The sequence below is a fragment of the Quercus suber genome, unplaced genomic scaffold, assembly GCF_002906115.3.
Source record: "Quercus suber isolate HL8 unplaced genomic scaffold, Cork oak 2.0 scaffold_6, whole genome shotgun sequence".
In the NCBI taxonomy this organism is placed as follows: domain Eukaryota; kingdom Viridiplantae; phylum Streptophyta; class Magnoliopsida; order Fagales; family Fagaceae; genus Quercus; species Quercus suber.
The window spans coordinates 294,005-314,885 of record NW_027069472.1 but is presented as its reverse complement, the minus strand read 5'-3'; the positions used below and the strand labels follow the sequence as shown (position 1 = coordinate 314,885).

The 20,881-nt window shown below is 39.0% G+C and overlaps 1 protein-coding gene across 1 annotated transcript; it reads left to right on the top strand.

The window, feature by feature from the left end:
• Positions 1-2,863: 2,863 nt before the first annotated feature.
• Positions 2,864-3,685, top strand: LOC112004912 (uncharacterized). The gene has a single exon (XM_065773622.1). It carries the CDS (start codon positions 2,864-2,866, stop codon positions 3,683-3,685), a length of 822 nt encoding a protein of 273 aa, XP_065629694.1.
• Positions 3,686-20,881: the final 17,196 nt, after the last annotated feature.

Here is a 20,881-nt window from a genome sequence, read left to right as displayed (position 1 = left end):
CATCCGTTTCCCTGCCTGGTGAGTTACTGTTGGCATTATAGTTTTCTCTGTGCTTGCCCAATCAAGGTTCCCTGATCTATGAATAAGCCCGAAGGCCATGGCCTCTCTCTCTCTCTCTCTCTCTCTCTCTCTCATGCACATGGATGGCTGCAATGTCAGACCAGTAAGAATTGTCAGACTCCGATTTAGGCCAGCTAGTGAATTTTCTGGCTACTTTGTTGTTGCTTCAAAACAGAGTACCATGATTAGTTAACTTTCGACCCTTCATATATGTACACACTTTATCCTTATATTCAAAACTTTAATTTCATTCTCTCATACACGCGTTGGTTTTCATATATAATTGAGACATGGGTTTATCATCCACAGCGTGTGAAACTTTGAGCAACCTTTATAACTTTTTTCTTCCCTTGAAAGCATTCCAACCATCATAAATTTTAGGCCAAAATATACTTGTAGTCCTTACACATTTGGGTGCATTTCAATTTCTCACCTCTACATTTTTGTGTCACTTTAGTCCTTGTTTTTATTTGATTTCAATATTATTCTTACTGTTTAAATTTGGACCTAAATTTCTTAAAGAAAAGCTCTCCAGGCTTACTTTATTCAGTTAACAAAAACTTGTTACAAATGAGAACCCATATTGCTACTTATACAATCTATTTGCACTAACAGTCACAGGGTTGGCTCAAATCAAGACTAAATCTGATTGGTCAATAATGCTAAACCAATCAGCTAACACATTGACTAAGTACAAGTGGATCCAATTGGCTGCTGTTACAATAACAGCTGTTTCCCACTGTTTGAGTACAAGTCCAACTATTTTGAGTGTAACTAACTGTCTAAGCAGAGACTAGCAACCTTCCAAGCTCTCTCCAGTTACCTCCAAAATGGCTCAGAAATGGCCTGGAATATTAGTTAACATCCTTAACTCAATCCTAGTTGGCTGCTGGAGGTATTGAACCCCAATAGTACAGGTCACTCCAATGTTCTGGCTGACTGCTACTGAAGCTTGGTTGCCGCATCGGGCCATTAGTAGTTGGTTGCTGCTACTGCCTGGTGTCAAGGCTGCAGGTATGAGCAGCCATTTAGATGCTCCTGCATCACTCTCTCTCTCTCTCTCTCTCTCTCTCTCTCTCTCTCTCTCTCTCTCTAATATCAGATCAATACACAACACAGTCAGTCATACCCATGACCAGAACACCGTTCCCGACCCATCAAACCATCACTCACCATTTTGCAAATTATCTCCATGAAAGAAGAAAATGAGAAAGAACAAAAGAGAGAGTGAGAGCTCAAGCCTCCATAAATTGTTGTCTTCATAAGAAATTTTTTAAATTCATCACCCTACAAGCAAGGAAACAATCATACCCACAAAATCACATCCCAATCGAACCTAAGCTCTGTATACAACATCAATTACAACTGCCGACCAAATCCACCCTGACACAAAACTACCCAAACCACAATACAGAGTAACCCCACTGCCAAACAATCACATACATAACAGCAACCCCACCACCACATGGCCACTCTTAGACTCACACCGCCAACTTGATTAACACCCAAGCTTCCTCAATTTCCAAAACCAACCCGTTTGAATTAATCTAAAGTATACCTGAACCGCGCATCTCAAATCCTTAAATTGTTGTCGTGCCCTCAAAAATCCTGATGCAGAATGCATTTGAGGAAAGCAAGAAAATAAGAAACTAGAGGGGAAATCCTAGGTTCACAACCTAAGGGTGCTTGGAATCACCACCAAGAGAAACAATTCTAATCAGAAAACTCGTATTCAAAATGCAATACCCAAAATGTTTATGGAACCTCCTAATAGGCTCCAGGGAGTACAATCTGGCATCATTACATCATAAATTTCTCAATCACAATAAAAGTACATATTCAAAATTTGAAAATGTCAACTGATAAGATGACTAAATATCTAAAACAATAAAGTCTGAAATAAGGGATGTTAAATGGCAATCCAATATGGCAACTATGAAAAATCCCTGCTCTAGTATCCACACCAAATCCCTTCATGGCGTCACTCACCAAATACACAAGATCCATTCATCGTAGACCTGTAACACCTCAGCCAAACAAAGCCTCCCAAATCAACTCCAAATCCACCACATGAACCCACACCAACCAACCTGAGGTCCTCCATCCCCAGACAGGCACACTTCGGAGTTTGGTTGAGTCACAGCCTTCACCTCTCTGGGTAGTGTGAGGTTTGACATCACCATGCTGTTTAGGTCCAGGCTGGTCTTCGAGGCCCAGTCCATCAGAGAGAGAGAGAGAGGGGAAAGAAACGAAAAAAAGAAAAAAGTTTTGAAAGGTTATGTGTCACCAACTTAGCTAACATGGTGCCATTTCATCAAGCAAAACTATCCATGTATGCAAAATTAATGTGTAAATTTCTGTTTGCCACAAACAACTTTCTTCCAAATTTTAACGGAAAGGATAATATTGAAATAAAATAGAAATAAGGACTAAAGTGACGCAAAAAATTGTACAGGAATGATATTGAAACTTGCCCAAATATACAGGGACAGAAGATATATCTTAGCCAAAATTTTACTGTTATTTTATGTGACATATAATTGGTTTTAGCATTTCCTTCTGACTTTATTGACTATCACCTCTATTGCTTTACATGTCCTGTAATATAAGCATAAAAATCAATTTTTCCCAAAAATAGCCTGGCTCTTTTTTGTTGAATTTGAAGTTCTGTATAAAAATTCAAATATATCTGGGTTTCTTCTTATTCTGCAATATGTCGAAAACTTCCGATGTGTATATTTTGGAGTAACACAGTTTGAACTTGATATCTAGACTAGATTTGCAACCAAAGAAAATTATGATAATGAACTTCTACTGCAGAGGAAACAGCACTGAAAAATCATCCTCGCGTCTAGGCCAATCTAATATATTGGGATCGTTCCAGTTGCCAAGATCAAAAACACCCCAACAGGTGTCTCCAGCCATGAGCACTTTACAGAAGTTTTATGGTCTGCAATCTCCAAATCTCAAGGATACAGCTGAAGGCACAGAGATGTCAGTTTACAAATCTGGGAGTTCAGATTACTTTGATGATGAACTGCTGCTTAAAGCCTCACCAATTTCTGGTCCACCTTCAAACCACCATCAGAACTCCAGAAATTCAGTTAATGGTTTCTTGCCTGAGAATGGTCAAGTGGTTGAGCATTGGAATCTTGCTGAACCTGGAGATGGGGAGGGTGAGAAATCTGATGAAAAGCCTGTCCGAAGGCGTCCAAAGCCTGAGGTTGATTCTGGGGCTGGAACACCAGAAAGATTGTTGAAAGGAGAAAACAGTGGTGGAAGCAGTGGTTTCTCAGCTTCAACAGGTAAAGGTCTAGCAATGAGGCCAAAATCAGCAAGCCGAACGACACTATTCTCTGATTCAGAGTCAGGATGGTTGAATTCTATTCCAGTGGGATTGGGAGATTCCATAATAGCTGATGGGCTATCTACAGTTCGTAAATCGTCAAGCACATCAAGCCTGAAAGACCAGGAAACCAATAACTCAACATCTGCTTGGCCAACGTCAAAGTGGAGTTTAAAACAAGACTTGCAATCTCTCTCAACAGCAGCCATCACCCTACCAATCTTTGATGGTTTACCCAAGCCAATAAGTGGCCGAAGGAACAAAGCTGCCCTTGATTAGTATCATTTATTTTGCACACTCATGGAACCAATTTGTTTCCTCTTTACTTAAATCTAATGTGCTGAAAATTCTCAGCCAGGCATTACAATATACAATCACATCACGTTGCTGCATAGTGTATTGGAAAAGGGGAAAAAAACTTGAGAAAGGGAGAGGGAAGATAATACACTATTTAGATATCAATGCAACTATTGGTGATGAAACATTCGTTTATGAGAGTGACTTTTTTCTAGTCGAAGCAGCAACAGCTATAGAAAAAGTGTGATGAAAAAGGTAAACAACTTGTATTCTTTTTCCCTTTAATTTTTAATCCCATACATGGACTGGGAATTTAAGTGTAGATTATTGATCTCATTTTTTACATAATTGATTCTAGTAACCTAGTCAATTTATGTTGCTTCCCTATCAAATGTGCGCTTCATGACAATTGTATCATTGCATACTTATTGGCTATTTCATAAGGAATGTATATTGATTTTTATACAAGACGCGATTTTTCTAACGTATTCCCTTTATTGTGATATTAGGTTGATTAGAAGCAATGAGTTTAACTAATTATTTCACTTCAGAAATGTTAAAATGGGACCAGTCAATGCCTTGATATCCTTGGTTATCAGACGATGTCCTCATGGTAGTGAATTGCAGACCAAATCATTTGCCTGAAAGTATTTAAAGATAATTTGTGTCTACGCCATGCACTCTTAACCAATTCCATATCTAATTTATGTGTGTGTGTGTGTGTATATATATATATATATAATACCCACTCTCTTAACTATAACATATATAATTACTTATTAGTAAAGCAAAAGCCTATACTAAGGGTGTATTTGAATACTGCTTATTTTGCTGAAAACTTTAACTGTAGTAAAATAATTTTTAAATATGTGAATAATACTGTGGGACTTAGTTTTAAAGTTTTTTTTTTTTTTTTTTTAATAAAGTACTTGGTCTTGTGAACAGTACACAGAACCCACTAGAAAAGCAAAAAAAAAAAAAAATGCTCTTCTCTTCCTACACAAACCCACAGTGCACATTTTCAAAAAAAAAAAAAAAAAAAATGCCAAAACGCAGATGCCGCCTTTATCATCAGTATTCAAACGGGTACTAAGCCTTACCATTTGGAATGTTTGGACCTCCTAATGTTTTTCATGAGTGTTAAATCATTTAGAATTATGCAAACTTGCAACTACATATGGCAAGCAATGATTTGCACACCATTCATATTTGACACTTGTCAAAGTTTATTGTTTATGTATTTGCATTTAATCTAATCTATATATACTATAACACTAAAACATCTATAAAACTTAAGTATTTGACTTTTTTTTGACTTCTTGAGAGCTTGCCATGTAGGATTTAAAGCACCCACAATTTTCCACGTCAAGCCTATTTTTTTTATTAATTAAATTTTTAGGTTAAGTTTTTACTTCCTACCCAATAAGCTCTCTTTCTCCCTCCTCCATGAACCCTTCTTTACCTCTTACCTTTCTCTCCATCTGACAAACCATGGAAGGGGCAACAATGAAGAAACCAGGCTTCTCAGCAGCTGAATCCAACTTTTTTTTTTTTTTTTGAGAAAGAAGACCCAACTTTTATTAAGTAGGAAGGCCCGTCAAGTCGGCCTGAAGTACAAGAAGAATATCTAGTGGTACATCCTCCATCTAGACTTGCATTTGCGATTGAGAAACTGCTCTTTTTGCTAAAGAATGAGCTACAGTATTACAATGCCTACGCACATGAGAGTAATTTATTTTTGAAAAACAAGAGGCGAGATACTGAATGTCCTTCATTATGTGTCCAAAGCTTGAAGATAGTGAGTATTGTTTTCTAGTGCTGAGATGAGTGTCTGCGAGTCTCCTTCCAAGGTTATCTGCTGAAACCCGGTCTCAAGTGCTAGCTCCAAAGCCCTCCTTGCTGCCATTGCTTCCACTTCGATAGCTGAAAAAGGGAGTATGGTTTTTTCCGAGAGAGAGAGAGCATGACTTGTTCCTCTGAATTCGGATAACCACTCCCAAACCGGCGCTATTTTCTGCTGCAAATAAGGCTCCATTGAAGTTCACTTTGTAAGTGTTGCTGGTCGGAGTTTGCCAACTGGTTAGTGGTCTGCCCACTGGAGTGATGGTTGAGGAATTATAGAGTTTAAATTCGGTCAGCCTTTCTTTGCCTGTGTTAGCAGCTCGTTGAGTGTGGTCGCTGGTTTTCCGAGGCGAAGATTATTTCTTCGCTGCAGATTGCCCACGCCACCATGGAGAAGAGTGTTGGGTCCTTGTTATCTGCAAAAACACAACCAACTAGATCAATAAAAGAGGTCGCCTGCTTCAGGCAACTTGATTCCAGAGCTCCACTTTTGACCACAGATCGAGTAGTTTCGGGCAGTGGTATATTGCATGGACCACGTCCTCCTTCTGTTCTTTGCAATGTTCACAGAGGTCTTCACAATGATTTTCCTCTTCATCTGGTTCTTCTTTGTAGGTAAAGAATTTTTTGCTGCTCACCAAATGAAATTTTTTACCTTACTTGGAACCTGTAAACTCAATATTGCCTTCCAAAGAGGTTTCAAGTACTCAGGATCAGAATGGCCAGGTTGAGTAGATTGATACTCTTGCTGCAAGAAAGTGTATCCCGATTTGACCGTGTACTCCCCATTAGGGTGAAAGGCCAAGTGAGTGTATCTGCTTGGTCCGTGTGGCTCAAGGGGATCTTTTTTATCATGTCTGCTTCAAAGCTTAACAAATTTTCATCTAGCACATCTTCCTTCCATGATTTGTTATCAGCATCCATGAAAAAACAAACTTTAGCATCTGCCAATGCTTTTGCACAAGGTGAAATAATTTTTGGGGAGTGTTTTGCAGGCAGCCACCGTGTACCCCAAATTGGAATGAACTCCATCACCAATCCTCCAAACCGCACCCTTTTGTATCACTTCCCTGCCCTTGATTATGCTCTTCCATGCATATGAGGCTGAACTCGGGCTCTTTGCTTCCATGATTGTGCAGTTGGGAAAATACTTGGCCTTGAAAACTCTATAAAACAGTGATGTTTTATCATGCAAGAGTCTCCAGGTTTGTTTTGCAAGTAAGGCATCGTTGAACCTTGAAAGATCTTTGAAACCCATCCCCCCTTGTGTCTTCAGTTTGCAAAGCTCCTCCCACTTTGTCCAATGGATCTTTCTGCCCTCTCCTCTTTGTCCCCAAAAGAATTTTTTAACCAAAGCCTCAATATCATGGCAAAAACCACGTGGTAGCTTGAAACATGACATCGCATATGTGGGCAAAGCTTGAGCCACTGCCTTGATTAAAATCTCCCTTCCTGCTTGGGATAATAGTTTCCCTTCCCATCCCTGGTCAAAACTTCTTTTTANTTTTATTGTGTTTTACATGGCCAGAGCAGTTGATTTACTAAAGAATAGAGTGGTTTTGTCTCTATTTATTTGCTACCCAGATGCTCCTTCATACTTGGTTAAGACTTCCAATAGCTTTTGGCACTCACTTTCTTTTGCCCTGCAGAAAATAAGACTATCGTTTGCAAAAAGAATGTGGGTTAGTCTAGGACCATTCCTGCAAATGGAAACCCCCCTTATATCGCCCATTATTTCAGCTTTTTTTAACAAACCATGAAAGCCCTCCGTACATAATAAAAATAAATAAGGGGAGAGGGGGTCGCCTTGTCGAAGGCCTCTTGCTGGAGTAATGTGCCCTTAGGGTTCCCCATTTATCAAAACCGAGTATGTGGCAATAGAAATGCACATCATCATCAATTTAACCCATGCCTCTGCAAAACCCATCTTCCGCATCAGTTTCTCCATGTATAGCCACTCCACCCTATCACAAGCCTTGCTCATGTCCAACTTCAATGCCATGTACCCTGTGTTGCCCGATGAGTGATTCCTCATGTAATGTAGAGTCTCAAAAGCCACCATGATATTGTCAGAAATTAACCAATCCGCCATGAAAGCACTTTGATGATCGGAAATAAGCTGTGGCATAAGTTTTTTCAACATGTTTGCCAATACCTTAGAAAAGACTCTAAAAAGAACATTACTGAGGCAGATAGGCCGATACTGTGAGACATATTCAGGATTTTTTACTTTAGGAATTAAAGTAATAAAAGAGTGTAAGAGTGCATTAGGCAGAGTACCTGAATTTAAATACCACAAAATTGCTTCTGTAACATCGGGACCTACCAAAGACCAATAGCTCTGGTAAAAAAGTGGTGGCATGCCATCCGATCCAGGTGATTTTAAGGGTGCCATCTGCTTTAAAGCCATTTCAACCTCCACTGAAGTAAACTCTTTTAGCAACTCCCCATTCATGTCTTCTGTAACCTTTGTAGGTATTTGCTCCAAAATCTCCTCAAAATCCACGGGTTCACTAGAGGTAAAGAGTTTTTGATAAAACTGAACAACAATATCATTCACACGACTTGGGTGAGTGTACCATTGACCGGTTTCATCATATAACCCTTTGATGTAATTTCTTCTTCTTCTTTGCGTTGCTTTACTATGGAAGAAGCGGGTGTTTTCGTCTCCATCACGAAGCCATTGCACCTTGGATCTTTGTGCCCACATTTTTGCCTCACGGTCAAGAAGTGTGAGTATTTGTTTTTCCAGGTATTTCATTCTTTTGTTGCTGCCTCCATTCATTGCAATCAATTCAGCTTTTGCCAACAATTTTCTTGTTTTTTCCAATTCTTTCCTCACATTTCTAAAATTATTTTTACTCCATTTGGTCAACTCCTTCCCACACTCATCCACCTTTCGTATCACCTTGAAAGCCTCATTTTCCCCACTGTCCCGCTACCACACAGCTTGTACTGTGTCCGTGCAGCCTTGTTCAGTCAGCCACATCTGTTCAAAACGAAACGGCCTCTGTTGTGAACAATCCATCCCATCCAGTACTATCAAAATAGGTCTATGATCAGATGCATCGGCCTCCAAATGATAAATTTTGGTGTCCGGAAATAAAGACAGCCAATCCGAAGTTGCCACAGCTCTATCAAGGCGCTCCCACACTGTATAACCCGCAAAATGTTTGTGCCATGTGAATTCAGATCCCACAAAACCCAAATCAATAAAGCCGCATTCATCAAGCACCTCTCTAAATGCTTGCATCTGCCCATGTGGCCGAGTTCTACCACCCCTTTTCTCTGATTGCTTTGTTATCTCATTAAAATCTCCCACACAAATCCAAGGTGCAGATCCCCTTGATTTCAAATTCTTCAATCGAGCCCATGCCTCATGTCTACTATGTGTGTCAGGTTCTCCATAAAATCTAGTAAATCAACATTCATCAGCCTTATTCTTATTCACTGTTGTATCAATGTGATTTTTAGAGAAAGTTTCGATGTTTAAGTCGAAATCCTCTTTCCAAAAAATTACCAGTCCACCCGACTTATTTCTTCTTGGAGCCACAAATTTATGTTTGAATTTCATTTTATCTTGAACTAAAACTAGCCTTGCTTCATCCGTCCATGTTTCGGCTATAAACACAACGGAGGGATCTTTTGCCCAAACCATATGTACGAGCTGATTTTCTGTTCGTTGGTTCCCAAGCCCCCGACAGTTCCAACACAAGAGACTCATTGGTTCTAGCGGGGCTGGGATCCAGCCTCCGCCAATATATTTGTTACTACTTCATCTACTAGAGAAACTAATTTTCTTTTTTTTAGTAACTCTGGTTGATCCTCAACTCTGCCACTCCTTTTTTCCCCCACTGCATCTTCCATTACAATATCTGATTCTGTCTCGGCCCTGGTGAGTCTTTTCCATCTTCTAGTAGTACATTCTGGAATATTTGAAATATCAGCTAAAACTGATGTTGGACCATCCTGTAAGGGAGTAAAGGTGTGTGCACGTGAGTACACTTTTGCTAAGGAGCCTCCCTTATTAATTGTCAACCCTTCCAAAATATTTTCCTTATTATTCTTCCCTTGATTTTCCAGAAAAGTCTCCCTGATGGCTTCAAACTTGCATAGGTCTCGGTCAATTTCCTGAATTTGTTCTTCAAACAGCTCATCAGCTTGTTTCCCTGCCATAAAACCCAAGTTGGCTATATTTGGATATAGTTGAACTGTGGGAGTTAAAGTTGGAATTAACGGATCTTCTCCTTGAATATCTGGAGCAGAATCTGTATGACATGAATGCTCTTCTCTTTCCTTTTCAGGCCGTACAATCTCAGGCGACGGACCCCCCTTACGGACCACCACCACTGGCGGTTTCCTACTCTGATTTGGAGTTGCTGCTTTGGTCGGGTTACTAATTCTGGAATAAAATCCTGGGACTACAACCACATTCTTTCAAGATCGTGTGAAAGGCTGAGCTCGTATCCATGGACCATATTGTTGAGTTTCCAACTGTAAAGTACCTTCACTTTCAATCCATAATTCACAATCTTTATCAGCATGTGTGAGGCAGCCACACTAATAGCAAAGATTGGGAAGGCGTTCATATCTGAAAGATACCCATAATTCTCTGCCGTTTTCGAGTGATATGACTCGTCCACGACATAAAGGTTTGGATATGTCAACCATGACTCGAATCCTAATGAACCCGTCCCCTTCTATCTCTATGTTATCTGCTGGACTGCTAACCGTGCCTATAGTTTCACAAATCTTTTCTGCTATCTTTTGAGTTCTAAATCTGACCGGTATATCATGTACCTGAACCCAAAAATTAACCATGTTAAATTTCATATCACATAAATCAATATCTTTTTCATACCGTTGCAACACCACAAGGTGCTTATCAAAACTCCATGGCTCTGTCGCTAAGATTTTGTCCATCTCCTCTTGATTGTCAAAAGTAAATAACACGAAATGCTCATCCTCCTTTTTAACCTTGAAACCATTTTTTGATCTCCATATCGGGTTGAAAGTCTTCGCTATGGCTTCAATGTTCAAAGCCCGTTTGGTCAAAAACTTCGCTGCAAGAGTGAATTCTAGTGCTGCCTCTTCTTTATTCAAGTGAAGGTCATCCCCTTCCTGTTCTGAAAGAGTTAGACAACTCCATGCTTTGGTGAGGTCGTCCATTGCTAAGAGTGTTTCCTAATCCCCACGAAAAAAACAAAACCCACAAAACCTAAGGTAACACTGTTACCAAAGGGACGAAAACTCCTTCAAAGAAGGGACTGTAAATTCTACGACCTAGGAGAAGAAGGAGCACCCTCTAACCTAGAGAAGAGAAACTTTTAGAAACTAAAATATTAGCTGAATCCAGACTATACTATTGCTTTTTTCTAATTTGTCATAGGCACACCTATACAATCAAAGAGTCAAACCAAGGCAATTGACTCTTTGTTTTCTCCTCGCTTTATAATAGTCCTTAAGTCCATCAGACTTCTCTCTTATTTTTCTTTAATATTTTTCTTTACTTGGTTTGTTCTACAATCTTTTTCTGACAATTCTTTGCAGCCCCCAAAACTTTTAGGCGAGCGTATTTTTCTTCCTAGAAAAATATGCTCTTCTATATGCAAGCATATAGAAGAGCATCCCTTTTTTATTTTTATTATATATATAGAATTTTGTCTTAAACGCAATTAATGGTAAGGTGAATTTGTATTTGTTTAAGGGACTAGCTAACTTGTACTAACCAGAAGGAACGAAAGTACAAAAGGATGGGCTGTTATGATTGTTATTTTTATTCCGTTTTCATTCAGTTTTGGCATATTAATAGATTCAGGTATAGATTTTTTTTTGGAATGCTTTTCAAGGTATATACTTGGTTATGTGATGGTAGTGTTTATCTTCCTATTTAAGGATTAATTGTGACATTGGGCCTTCGGGCCTAGTTTGAAGGTGATGTGTCTGCAGCCCAAATACTCACTTTCCTTACAAATCAATGGGCTGGTATGAGCCCTTATAGTACTAAGAGTGTGGTTAACCCGGGATCAATGTCTCCAACCCACTTTGAATCACACTCTGACTCTTTTCCTCTTAATTCCAACCAGAGAGATGTAGTGTGGAATGCTTCAGCAGGGTCAATGGTCCAAGGGAGTACTTCCAAGAAGAGAATTAGGAGGGAATTTGGCAGGATGGGTAGAAATATTAGGCAAAGGATATTTTATGGTTTCTTCCAAAGAGAAGGAGATAGGGATGATCAAGGTGTGGAGCACAATAGGTAGGTCCAGAGGGAGGATCAAGGAGATGTTTAGAGGGGTAATCCTTCTACCCAATATAATCCAAATGGGCAAAGGGAAGCTGGCCTTCAACAGCTTCCCCAGGTGCCATGAGGATACTAAGCTGGAACTGTAAAGGCTTGGGCAAATCCTCTGTAGTTCTTCAATGTGAAAAAAAGGCCCACGAGTCAAAACCAGATTTAATGTTTCTGATGGAGACTCATTTACCTAAAGCTAGAGGAAAAAAGATATGGGATAAATGTGGCTTTGAGTTTGGTTGGGAATCACCAAGGGAGGGGATGAGTGGTGGTCTTCTGTTAGCTTGGATGGATAGATAGAAGCTTCATATTGTGTATGAGTCCAAACATTTGGTGCATACGGATTTGTTGGACAATAGAGGTAACCCCCTTTCTATTACTTGTGTATGGACAACCTGAAGTTTCTAAGAGGAAAGAAGTCTAGTGTAAACTTAGGGAATTAAAATTGTTAGCTCATCAGAGATGGTTATGCATTGGAGATTTTAACCAAATTCTCTCTGTGAAGGAAAAATTTTCCTTTGGTGATTGTCCAATCCTTGGTGCAGAGAACTTTCAGCTTTTAGTGTCAGACTTACAATTATGTGATTTAGTAGCTCAAGGTCAACAATTTACTTGGATGAACAAGAAGGAGGAGGAAAATTTTGTCATGGAGAGGATGAACAAAGCTTTTGCAAGTGTGGAATGGATTGAAACTTGTCCAAATTATGCTTTAACAAATCACCCAATTATCAGTTTAGATCATAGTCCAATCGCTCTAGACTTTGATCTCAAGCTTCCCTTTCAAAGAAGACCCTTCAAGTTTGAACGTATGTGGATAACTCATCCATCATGTAAGGAAGTGGTGCAAAGAGCTTGGGGTAGTAGCACACATGGTTCAAGAGCTTACCAATTAATGCATAAAGTCTACAGTGTTAGGAAGGAGTTTGTTCACTGGAATAGGAATGTTTTTGGCAGAATAGAACAAGAGATTAACTAGAAAAAGAAGTTGTTGCAGGATCTCCAAAACTATGTGATCTCTATGGAGGATGTGGGAAAAGAGAGAGAGCTTAAAGAAGAGTTGGAGTGCTTGTTGAAGAGAGAAGAACTTATGTGGGCACAGAAGGCCAGGAGTGAATGGATTTTGAAAGGAGACAAAAATACAAGGTATTTTCAAGTTGTGGTTAAACAAAGGAGGGCCAGGAGTAGAATCCATTGCATTAAGAATGCTGAGGGGGTTCTTAGGTTCTTATTGAGGATCCTGAGGGCATTGAAAAAAATTTTGTGGATCATTTTAAATCTACTTATGAGTCTTCCAACACTTATAATGTAGAAAGCATCATGGAACAATTGCATAATCTAGTCATTCCTCAATTGTCTGCTTAGCAATGCTACATACTGAACAAACCAGTAACAATCAAGGAGATTGAGAACACTGTCTTCCAATTAGGGCCTTTTAAAGCCCTAGGGCCTAATGGCATTGATGGCATTCCAGCTTTCTTCTTCCAAGGATTTTGGCAAACTGTGAAACATGATATTTGCAATACTATGCAGGCTTTCTTCCATTCAGGTTCCTTTCTCAAATCTCTCAATCAAGCTTACCTTACTCTTATTCCTAAAGTTAATTTTCCTGAATTTGTGTCTCAATTTAGGCCTATTAGCCTTTGCAATGTAATTCACAAAATTATTTCCTAACTTATGGTTAATAGGCTTAAACCTTTCATGGACACCCTTATCACTTCCTTTTAAAATGCATTCATTAGCAGGAGAAGCATTACAAATAATATAATCATTGCTCATGAAGTTTTTGAGTTTCTGAAAAAGAAAAGGGGTAGGAAGACTAGCTTTGGTGCTTTGAAAATAGACATGAGTAAAGCTTATGATAAAGTAGACTAGTCCTTTCTTAAAGTAGTGCTTATGTCTATGAATTTTAGGCCAAATTGGCTTAAGTGGATCATGGAGTGTGTTTCATCTGTTAATTACACTTTATTGATCAATGGGAGTATCTCACAGAGTTCTAAGCCCTTAAGAGGACTGAGGTAGGGAGACCCTTTGTCTCCCTACCTTTTTCTTATGTGTGCCAACATTTTGTCACTTGCTTTGCTTAAAGCTGAACATGTTAGAAACTGAAAGAATATGGACAGTCACCCAATGTGAGCATGTCCCTCTATTTACCTCAGATTGTAACATCTAGGAGTTATAGAGTAATGGTATTAGACCATTACTCTACCCCACTAAGTCCACTATCTCACTCAATATTAATGGAGTGGTGTGTATATAAACACCAAGAATGGTACCCATTGGACAAGGGATGAATTTTGCATTTCTCATAGTGTTTATAGAGTGTTGTGAGGCTCTTAGGTTGTGGGTTATATTTGCATCACTCTAGTAGTGTGCAACACCGTCGGAGAAACGTTTTTGGTTCGTGAGTTACACAAACTGGAATTCAAAACGTGTTTGGACAGCTGGTCTGCGTGGAGGCTGGCTCTGGACAGCGTAGAACATTCTCAAAGTTCCTGGGTGATCGTCGGTTTAGGCCAAGAGAGGTATGCCAGAAAAAACCGATTATTTAAATTTCGCTGCAAAGTCTATTTCTTACATTGGTATCAGAGCTTTTATAGGTTTTTCTCGATGTCATAGGCATATATGATTAGCTCTTAATGCGTCTTATGCTGCTGTGATATGCTATGAATTTCTTTGCACCTCACATGCCTTCAATGGCAAGTTTTGATTCTGTGTATTTCGTGCCTTGAAATTAATATATGTTGTTTATATTACATGTATTAATATCTACCTTAAGTTTCGTAGCAAATCTCTAAGTATGCCATGAGATATAGTTTCACAAAACTTAGAACACCGAAACTTTAAGGACAAAACTGCTCTTATATGTTTTTTATTTGCAAAATATGACTTCATATTATGAATCTATATGTTATAAGCTTTAAATCGGTATATGGTATGTTAAAAATGGACTTGAAATGAAGAAGATATAAAATTTTGAATTTTATGTCTGAAACTCGTGTTATTGGCTGAAAGAAATTGAAAGGGCGAAGGTTGAAGACAACCTGCACTCCTGCACGTGTTTCACTTGCCAAAAGTCACGTGGGCTAGAGAGATAGCAAATTAAATAATAATAAGAAAAGGTCCCACAATATTTTACTACTTAAATTCATTTGTATTGGCTCAAATACATTTAGCATAAATTGTACAGTGGACCACGTTGATGCCTATAAAGCCTGTTTCACCGTTATCATAAATAAATAAATATATATATATATATATATATATATATATATATATATAGAAAGAAGAAGAAGATGGTGGGGCCATAAATTTTGTTGTAGCTTAAAAGCTTTTTTGTTTGTTCTGGAACCTGTACACGTGAATAGTGTTTTTAGTTTAAATATCATGACTATTCATTATTCTTAGATTTAAAGGGTTGTTTCAATTTACTAATGATGATGCTGCTCTTTATTGGTAGTGTATATATTTTTAAGAAATATTTAATGATATGGAATTAATTGATTATTTAAATTTTTTAATTTCGTTATTATTTCTTAGTGGAATATGGTATCAAAAATATTTACACAACGTTAAATATCATATTTAACATGACAAAGAAATAATTATTTCTTAGTGAAAATGANAATAAAGGAGAGAAATTAGATGGTGAAAATTACAATATTTGACACCGCAAAATCCAGTATGTGCTGAATGAGCAAGAAGTCCTAGAGACTCTAACTCATTCGTTGAGTAAACCCGATGAGGGAAGCACTGAGCAACACTAACGTGATCTTGCTGCCTATGAAAGTTGGCGCAAGAAGGATTTGTGTGCGCGCTTTTCAATGTTAAGCAGCATGCATAATGACTTGATTGGTGAATTTGAGCAGTATACAACTACACAAGACATGTGGAAAGCTCTAAAACTAAGATATGGAGGGACATCAGCTACCAGACTGCGTGGCTTAACAATGAAATTTGATTCATATAAGATGCGCTCTGAACATACGATGAAGCAGCATCTTAGGGCGATGTCCTCCATGATTCGAGAGCTCAAATCAACTAGAAACAATCTTACTGATGAACAACAAGTCCAGGCAGTGATTCGTTCACTACCAAGTTCATGGGAGACAATGTGTCAAAATTTGACACACAATGAGAACATCAAAACATTTGATGATGTGGCTCGTCACTTGGAACTTGAAGCTGACCGCTTTGAAGCAGCCAAGCCGATTAGTTCCGTGCACATGGCTGAGACTAGCTCGCATAAGGCATCTAGGCCTAAACGCAAGCAACTTGATTACGCTCCTCGACAAGAGAGACCAAATGGGCCACCGCCTAGGAAGGTTAAGTTTGTCAAGCGCAATACTAGAGGAAAGCGCGCAAAGAATGACAAGTCTAAGTTGACTTGTTATAATTGTGGAAAGAAATGACATTTTGCTCGTGATTGCACTGAGCCAAAAAAGGTAACACCTAATCCTACATCTTACCATGTTTTTGTAATTAGTCATGTCCTTGTTGCTAATTCTGCTCCTATGTGGACTGTAGACTCAGCGGCAACAGAACATGTAGCGAGAGATAGAGCGGGATTTGTGGAGTACCGCCGGATTCCTGTTGGCAGTAGAGACGTCAAGGTGGGAAATGGAGCTAGCGTGGAAGTACTTGGTATTGGTACCTACAAGCTAGAATTGCGAGGTGGTCACACTCTGTTACTCCATGACGTACTGTATGCTCCAGAGATCCAGAGGAACTTACTTTCCGTAGTTACTTTGTTAAGACTTGGTTTCCAGTTTATTTTTGAGAATAATTATGTTTTATTGCATTTGGGAACAGTTTATTATGGCTGTGGTTTTATTTCAAATGGTTTTTTAATTTTGGATATTGAATATTATAATAATGATAGTTCAGTTTTTTTGACTTCATCTGATAATTCTTATGATAATTCAAGTATATGGCATGCTAGGCTTGGCCATATAGGGCAAGAAAGGATGACTAGGTTAGCTAGAGAAGGCCTTATGGGTAATCTCACTAAGGTCACTTTGTCCACATGTGAACATTGTCTTGTGGGAAAGTCAAAAAGAAAACCATTTGGAAAAGCCACAAGGGCATCTTTTCCATTGCAACTAATTCACTCTGACATATGTGGTCCAATGAATGTGAGGGCAAGGCACGGAGGTTTCTACTTTATCACATTTATAGATGACTTTACACATTACGGTCATGTCTATTTGATTTCTTATAAGTCTGAGGCTTTAAATTGCTTTAGACGATACATGATATTGGTTGAGAATCAATTAGACAAGAGCATTAAGGCTCTCAAAACTGATCGTGGGCGTGAGTATCTATCTGAGCAATTTAAGGAGCTCTGTGATGAAAAGGGAATTGCAAGGCAGTTAACGATGCCTTATACACCGCAACAAAATGGTGTGGCGGAAAGGAGAAATCGAACACTGCTAGAGATGGTTAGGTCAATGATGGCGCAAGCTAACCTACCGATTTCGTATTGGGGGGATGCACTTTTGACTGCAGCCTATGTACTTAACTTAGTGCCCTTCAAATCAGTATCTTCCATACCTTATGAACTATGGACCGGCAAGAAACCTGACTTGAATAACTTGCGGCCATGGGGTTCAACAAGTTATGTTCACAATACTTCTCATAGATATGGGAAGTTAGGGCCTAGAGGAAAGAAGTGTATCTTTATAAGATATTCTGAGCATTCTAAAGGTTATGTGCTGATAGGTGAACAAACAGATGGAAGTGTGACTGAATTGGAGTCACGTGATGTTGATTTCATTGAAAGTGAATTCCCTAACATAGGTGAGGTTGAAAAGAACTTGACTCTTTATGAAATGATGGATCAAGAGATAGGCACCCCAAATAGACTAGTAGAGGACAAGGAAGAAATTTCTGAAACTCCTAGAGACAATGGGAGCAACTCACAACTTAGTGGGAGCACACCACTAGAAGTTGATCCACAACAACCTCAGCCTCGTAGAAGCAACCGTGGTAATGTTCCTCGTCGTCATTTTGAGATTGAGGGGGAAGCTTTCATGATTGCTTCACAGGATGATGATGAGCCAAGAACTGTGCAAGAGGCTCTCTCATCTTCTGTTAGTGATGAGTGGATGAAAGCAATAAATGATGAAATGGAGTCTATGAGGACTAATCAGGTCTAGGATTTGGTAGACCTACCGTCAGGGCGAAAAGCAATTGGGAACAAATGGGTTCTCAAAATCAAACGCAAGGTGGATGGGTCAATAGAAAGGTATAAAACTCGATTAGTGGCAAAAGGATACACTCAAAAGGAGGGTGTTGACTATGAGGAAACTTTTTCTCCGGTTGTGAGGTTTGCCTCTGTTCGACTCATTCTGGCCATTGTTGCAAACTTAAATTTGGAATTATACCAAATGGACGTTAAGACAGCTTTTCTCAATGGAGAACTAGATGAAGAAATCTATATGGATCAACCTATTGGCTTTGTGACCAAAGGTCAATAGCACAAAGTGTGCAAACTTAAGCAATCCATATATGGTTTAAAGCAGTCATCTAGACAGTGGTATCTGAGATTTCATCGAGCCGTTCTATCGAATGGGTTTACGATGATTGAAGAAGATCACTGTGTCTACGTAAAACGATCCAAGGGAAGTTTCATTATTTTGTCATTGTATGTCGATGACATATTATTGGCTGGTAATGACATGGAGATGATTATCGCCACAAAAGGGTGGTTGTCCTCTAACTCTGAGATGAAGGACATGGGTGAGGCAGATTATATTCTAGGGGTTAAAATCCTTAGGGATCGCTCAAAGAAACTTTTAGGTTTATCACAACAAACCTACATTAAGAAAGTTCTTGAGCGTTTCCAAATGCATAATTGCAAACCCATAGATACTCCAGTTGCGAAAAATGAGAGCTTAAGCCTTGATATGTGTCCTAAGACTCAAGATGAAAAAGAAAAGATGGCTCGTGTTCCTTATGCTAATGCAGTTGGAAGCTTAATGTATGCAATGATGTGTACTCAGCCTGATATATGTTATGCTGTTGGATTAGTCAGCAGATTTCAGTCTAATCTAGGACTTGCTCATTGGAAAGTTGTCAAGAGGATATTAAGGTATCTTAAAGGGACAGTGGACTACATCCATTGTTATCAAGGTACAAATTTGCGTATGATTGGCTATAGTGATGCTGATTGGGGTAGTGACCTAGATGAACGCAAATCTACATCTGGATATGCTTTCTTGCTAAATAATGGCGCCATCACTTGGAGTAGCAAGAAACAACCCTATGTAGCATTATCAACTATGGAAGCAGAGTATGTAGCATGTTCAGCAGCTGCTCAGGAAGCAGTTTGGTTGAGGAGGTTCTTTCAGAATCTTGAGGTTGTTAAGGATGCCTCGGATCCTGTTACGGTACATTGTGATAGCATGGCAACACTTGCCTATGCTAAAGATTCTAAGTATCATGGTAGAACCAAACACATTGATATATGATATCACTACATTCGAGACATGGTTGCTCATAATGAAGTGGTTCTAAAACACATTTCTACAAGCCTCATGATTGCTGATCCTCTTACAAAGCCTATAGGAAGGGATGTCTTTCAGGCTCATGTTAGAAGTTTAGGGCTACGTAGAATATGATAATATGTTGTTTTTAGTTACCATTTATTGTACTCTTTTGGGATATTTTGTTTTAAATGCATATGATGTTATTCAATTAACAATATGTATGTATACACACACATATACCATATGATGAGTTTTATGGTATGAAAGGTATGTCGACAGGCTTAGGTCATCTCACTCACACGAGCGATTGCCTCTGGCACTTGAGTAGTGAGCAGAGATGAGACATTGTGTCATTTAATGTTTATGTAGCATATATAGATGATAGACACAAACAGACGTCGCCTTAGTTGGAACTAAGATGAGGTCTATAATATATTTATCTTGATTAGACCGTACATGGATAGCCCATGATCCATGTAGCCTGTGGTTAGCCAGATGCGAGACCTTATTTGATGTCTATGGTGACAAGTGAATAAATGACTGGAGTTAGGCACTTGAGTAGTGACTAGACTAAGATTTGTACGGTGTATTGAGTTAAGACATACGCTCTTACTTAAGAGAACTCCACCGTAGCATGTATTTCATACTACATGTGCTTGCTCGACCAAAAGCGGAGGTGAGAGAATAAATCCCTGCTTCTTCACCGTGTGAGTCCTATGGATCCTTCGTTAAGATCCTACTTATGCCCTTGTTACTTTTGACTATGTCTTGAAGCTGAAGTTTTGATGTCTGCTACTTTGGCATGTTATCTATGGCCATGTTGGATTCGGTCTAAAGGGACATTGTTGGGAAAGCGATTGGACCAAAGTTAAAGGACATGAGTGCAAAGGGAAGACTATTTTTTTTAACACATCCTTATATTTGTACTCATTGTCGACAGGTTATAGCGCTTATGGTAGCGAAATAATCGTGAGTACATTTAGATAGTTATGATGGATCAAGCATAAGTCTGAGTATTAGACTCAAGAGGGGTTAGAGATGCTTGATTCGATGTGTTAATATATGTCTAGGGCATAACGAGACACTTTAGGGATGTTGCTATGCTGGTCTTGGTATAAGATTTAGTATAGTGCTCCCAAATATGTTTTTCAAGTGTGTTCGGCAGTCGCACAACCTATTTGCCAGTATGAACACACTAAGAAACACATTGAGAGATGGATAATAGGGCCATGCCCACAGTGGATGAGTGGAGATGTTAGAAACTGAAAGAATATGGATAGTCACCCAATGTGAGCATGTCCCTCTATTTACCTCAGATTGTAACATCTAGGAGTTATGGAGTAATGGTATTAGACCATTACTCTACCCCACTAAGTCCACTATCCCACTCAATATTAATGGAGTGGTGTGTATATAAACACCAAGAATGGTACCCATTGGACAAAAGACGAATTCTGCATTTCTCATAGTGTTTATAGAGTGTTGTGAGGCTCTTAGGTTGTGGGTTATGTTTGCATTACTCTAGTAGTGTGCAACACCGTCGGAGAAACGTTTTTG

Excerpts from the sequence above, each read along its gene's own strand:
- LOC112004912 (XM_065773622.1), top strand. The coding sequence starts at position 2,864 with ATGAACTTCTACTGCAGAGGAAACAGCACTGAAAAATCATCCTCGCGT.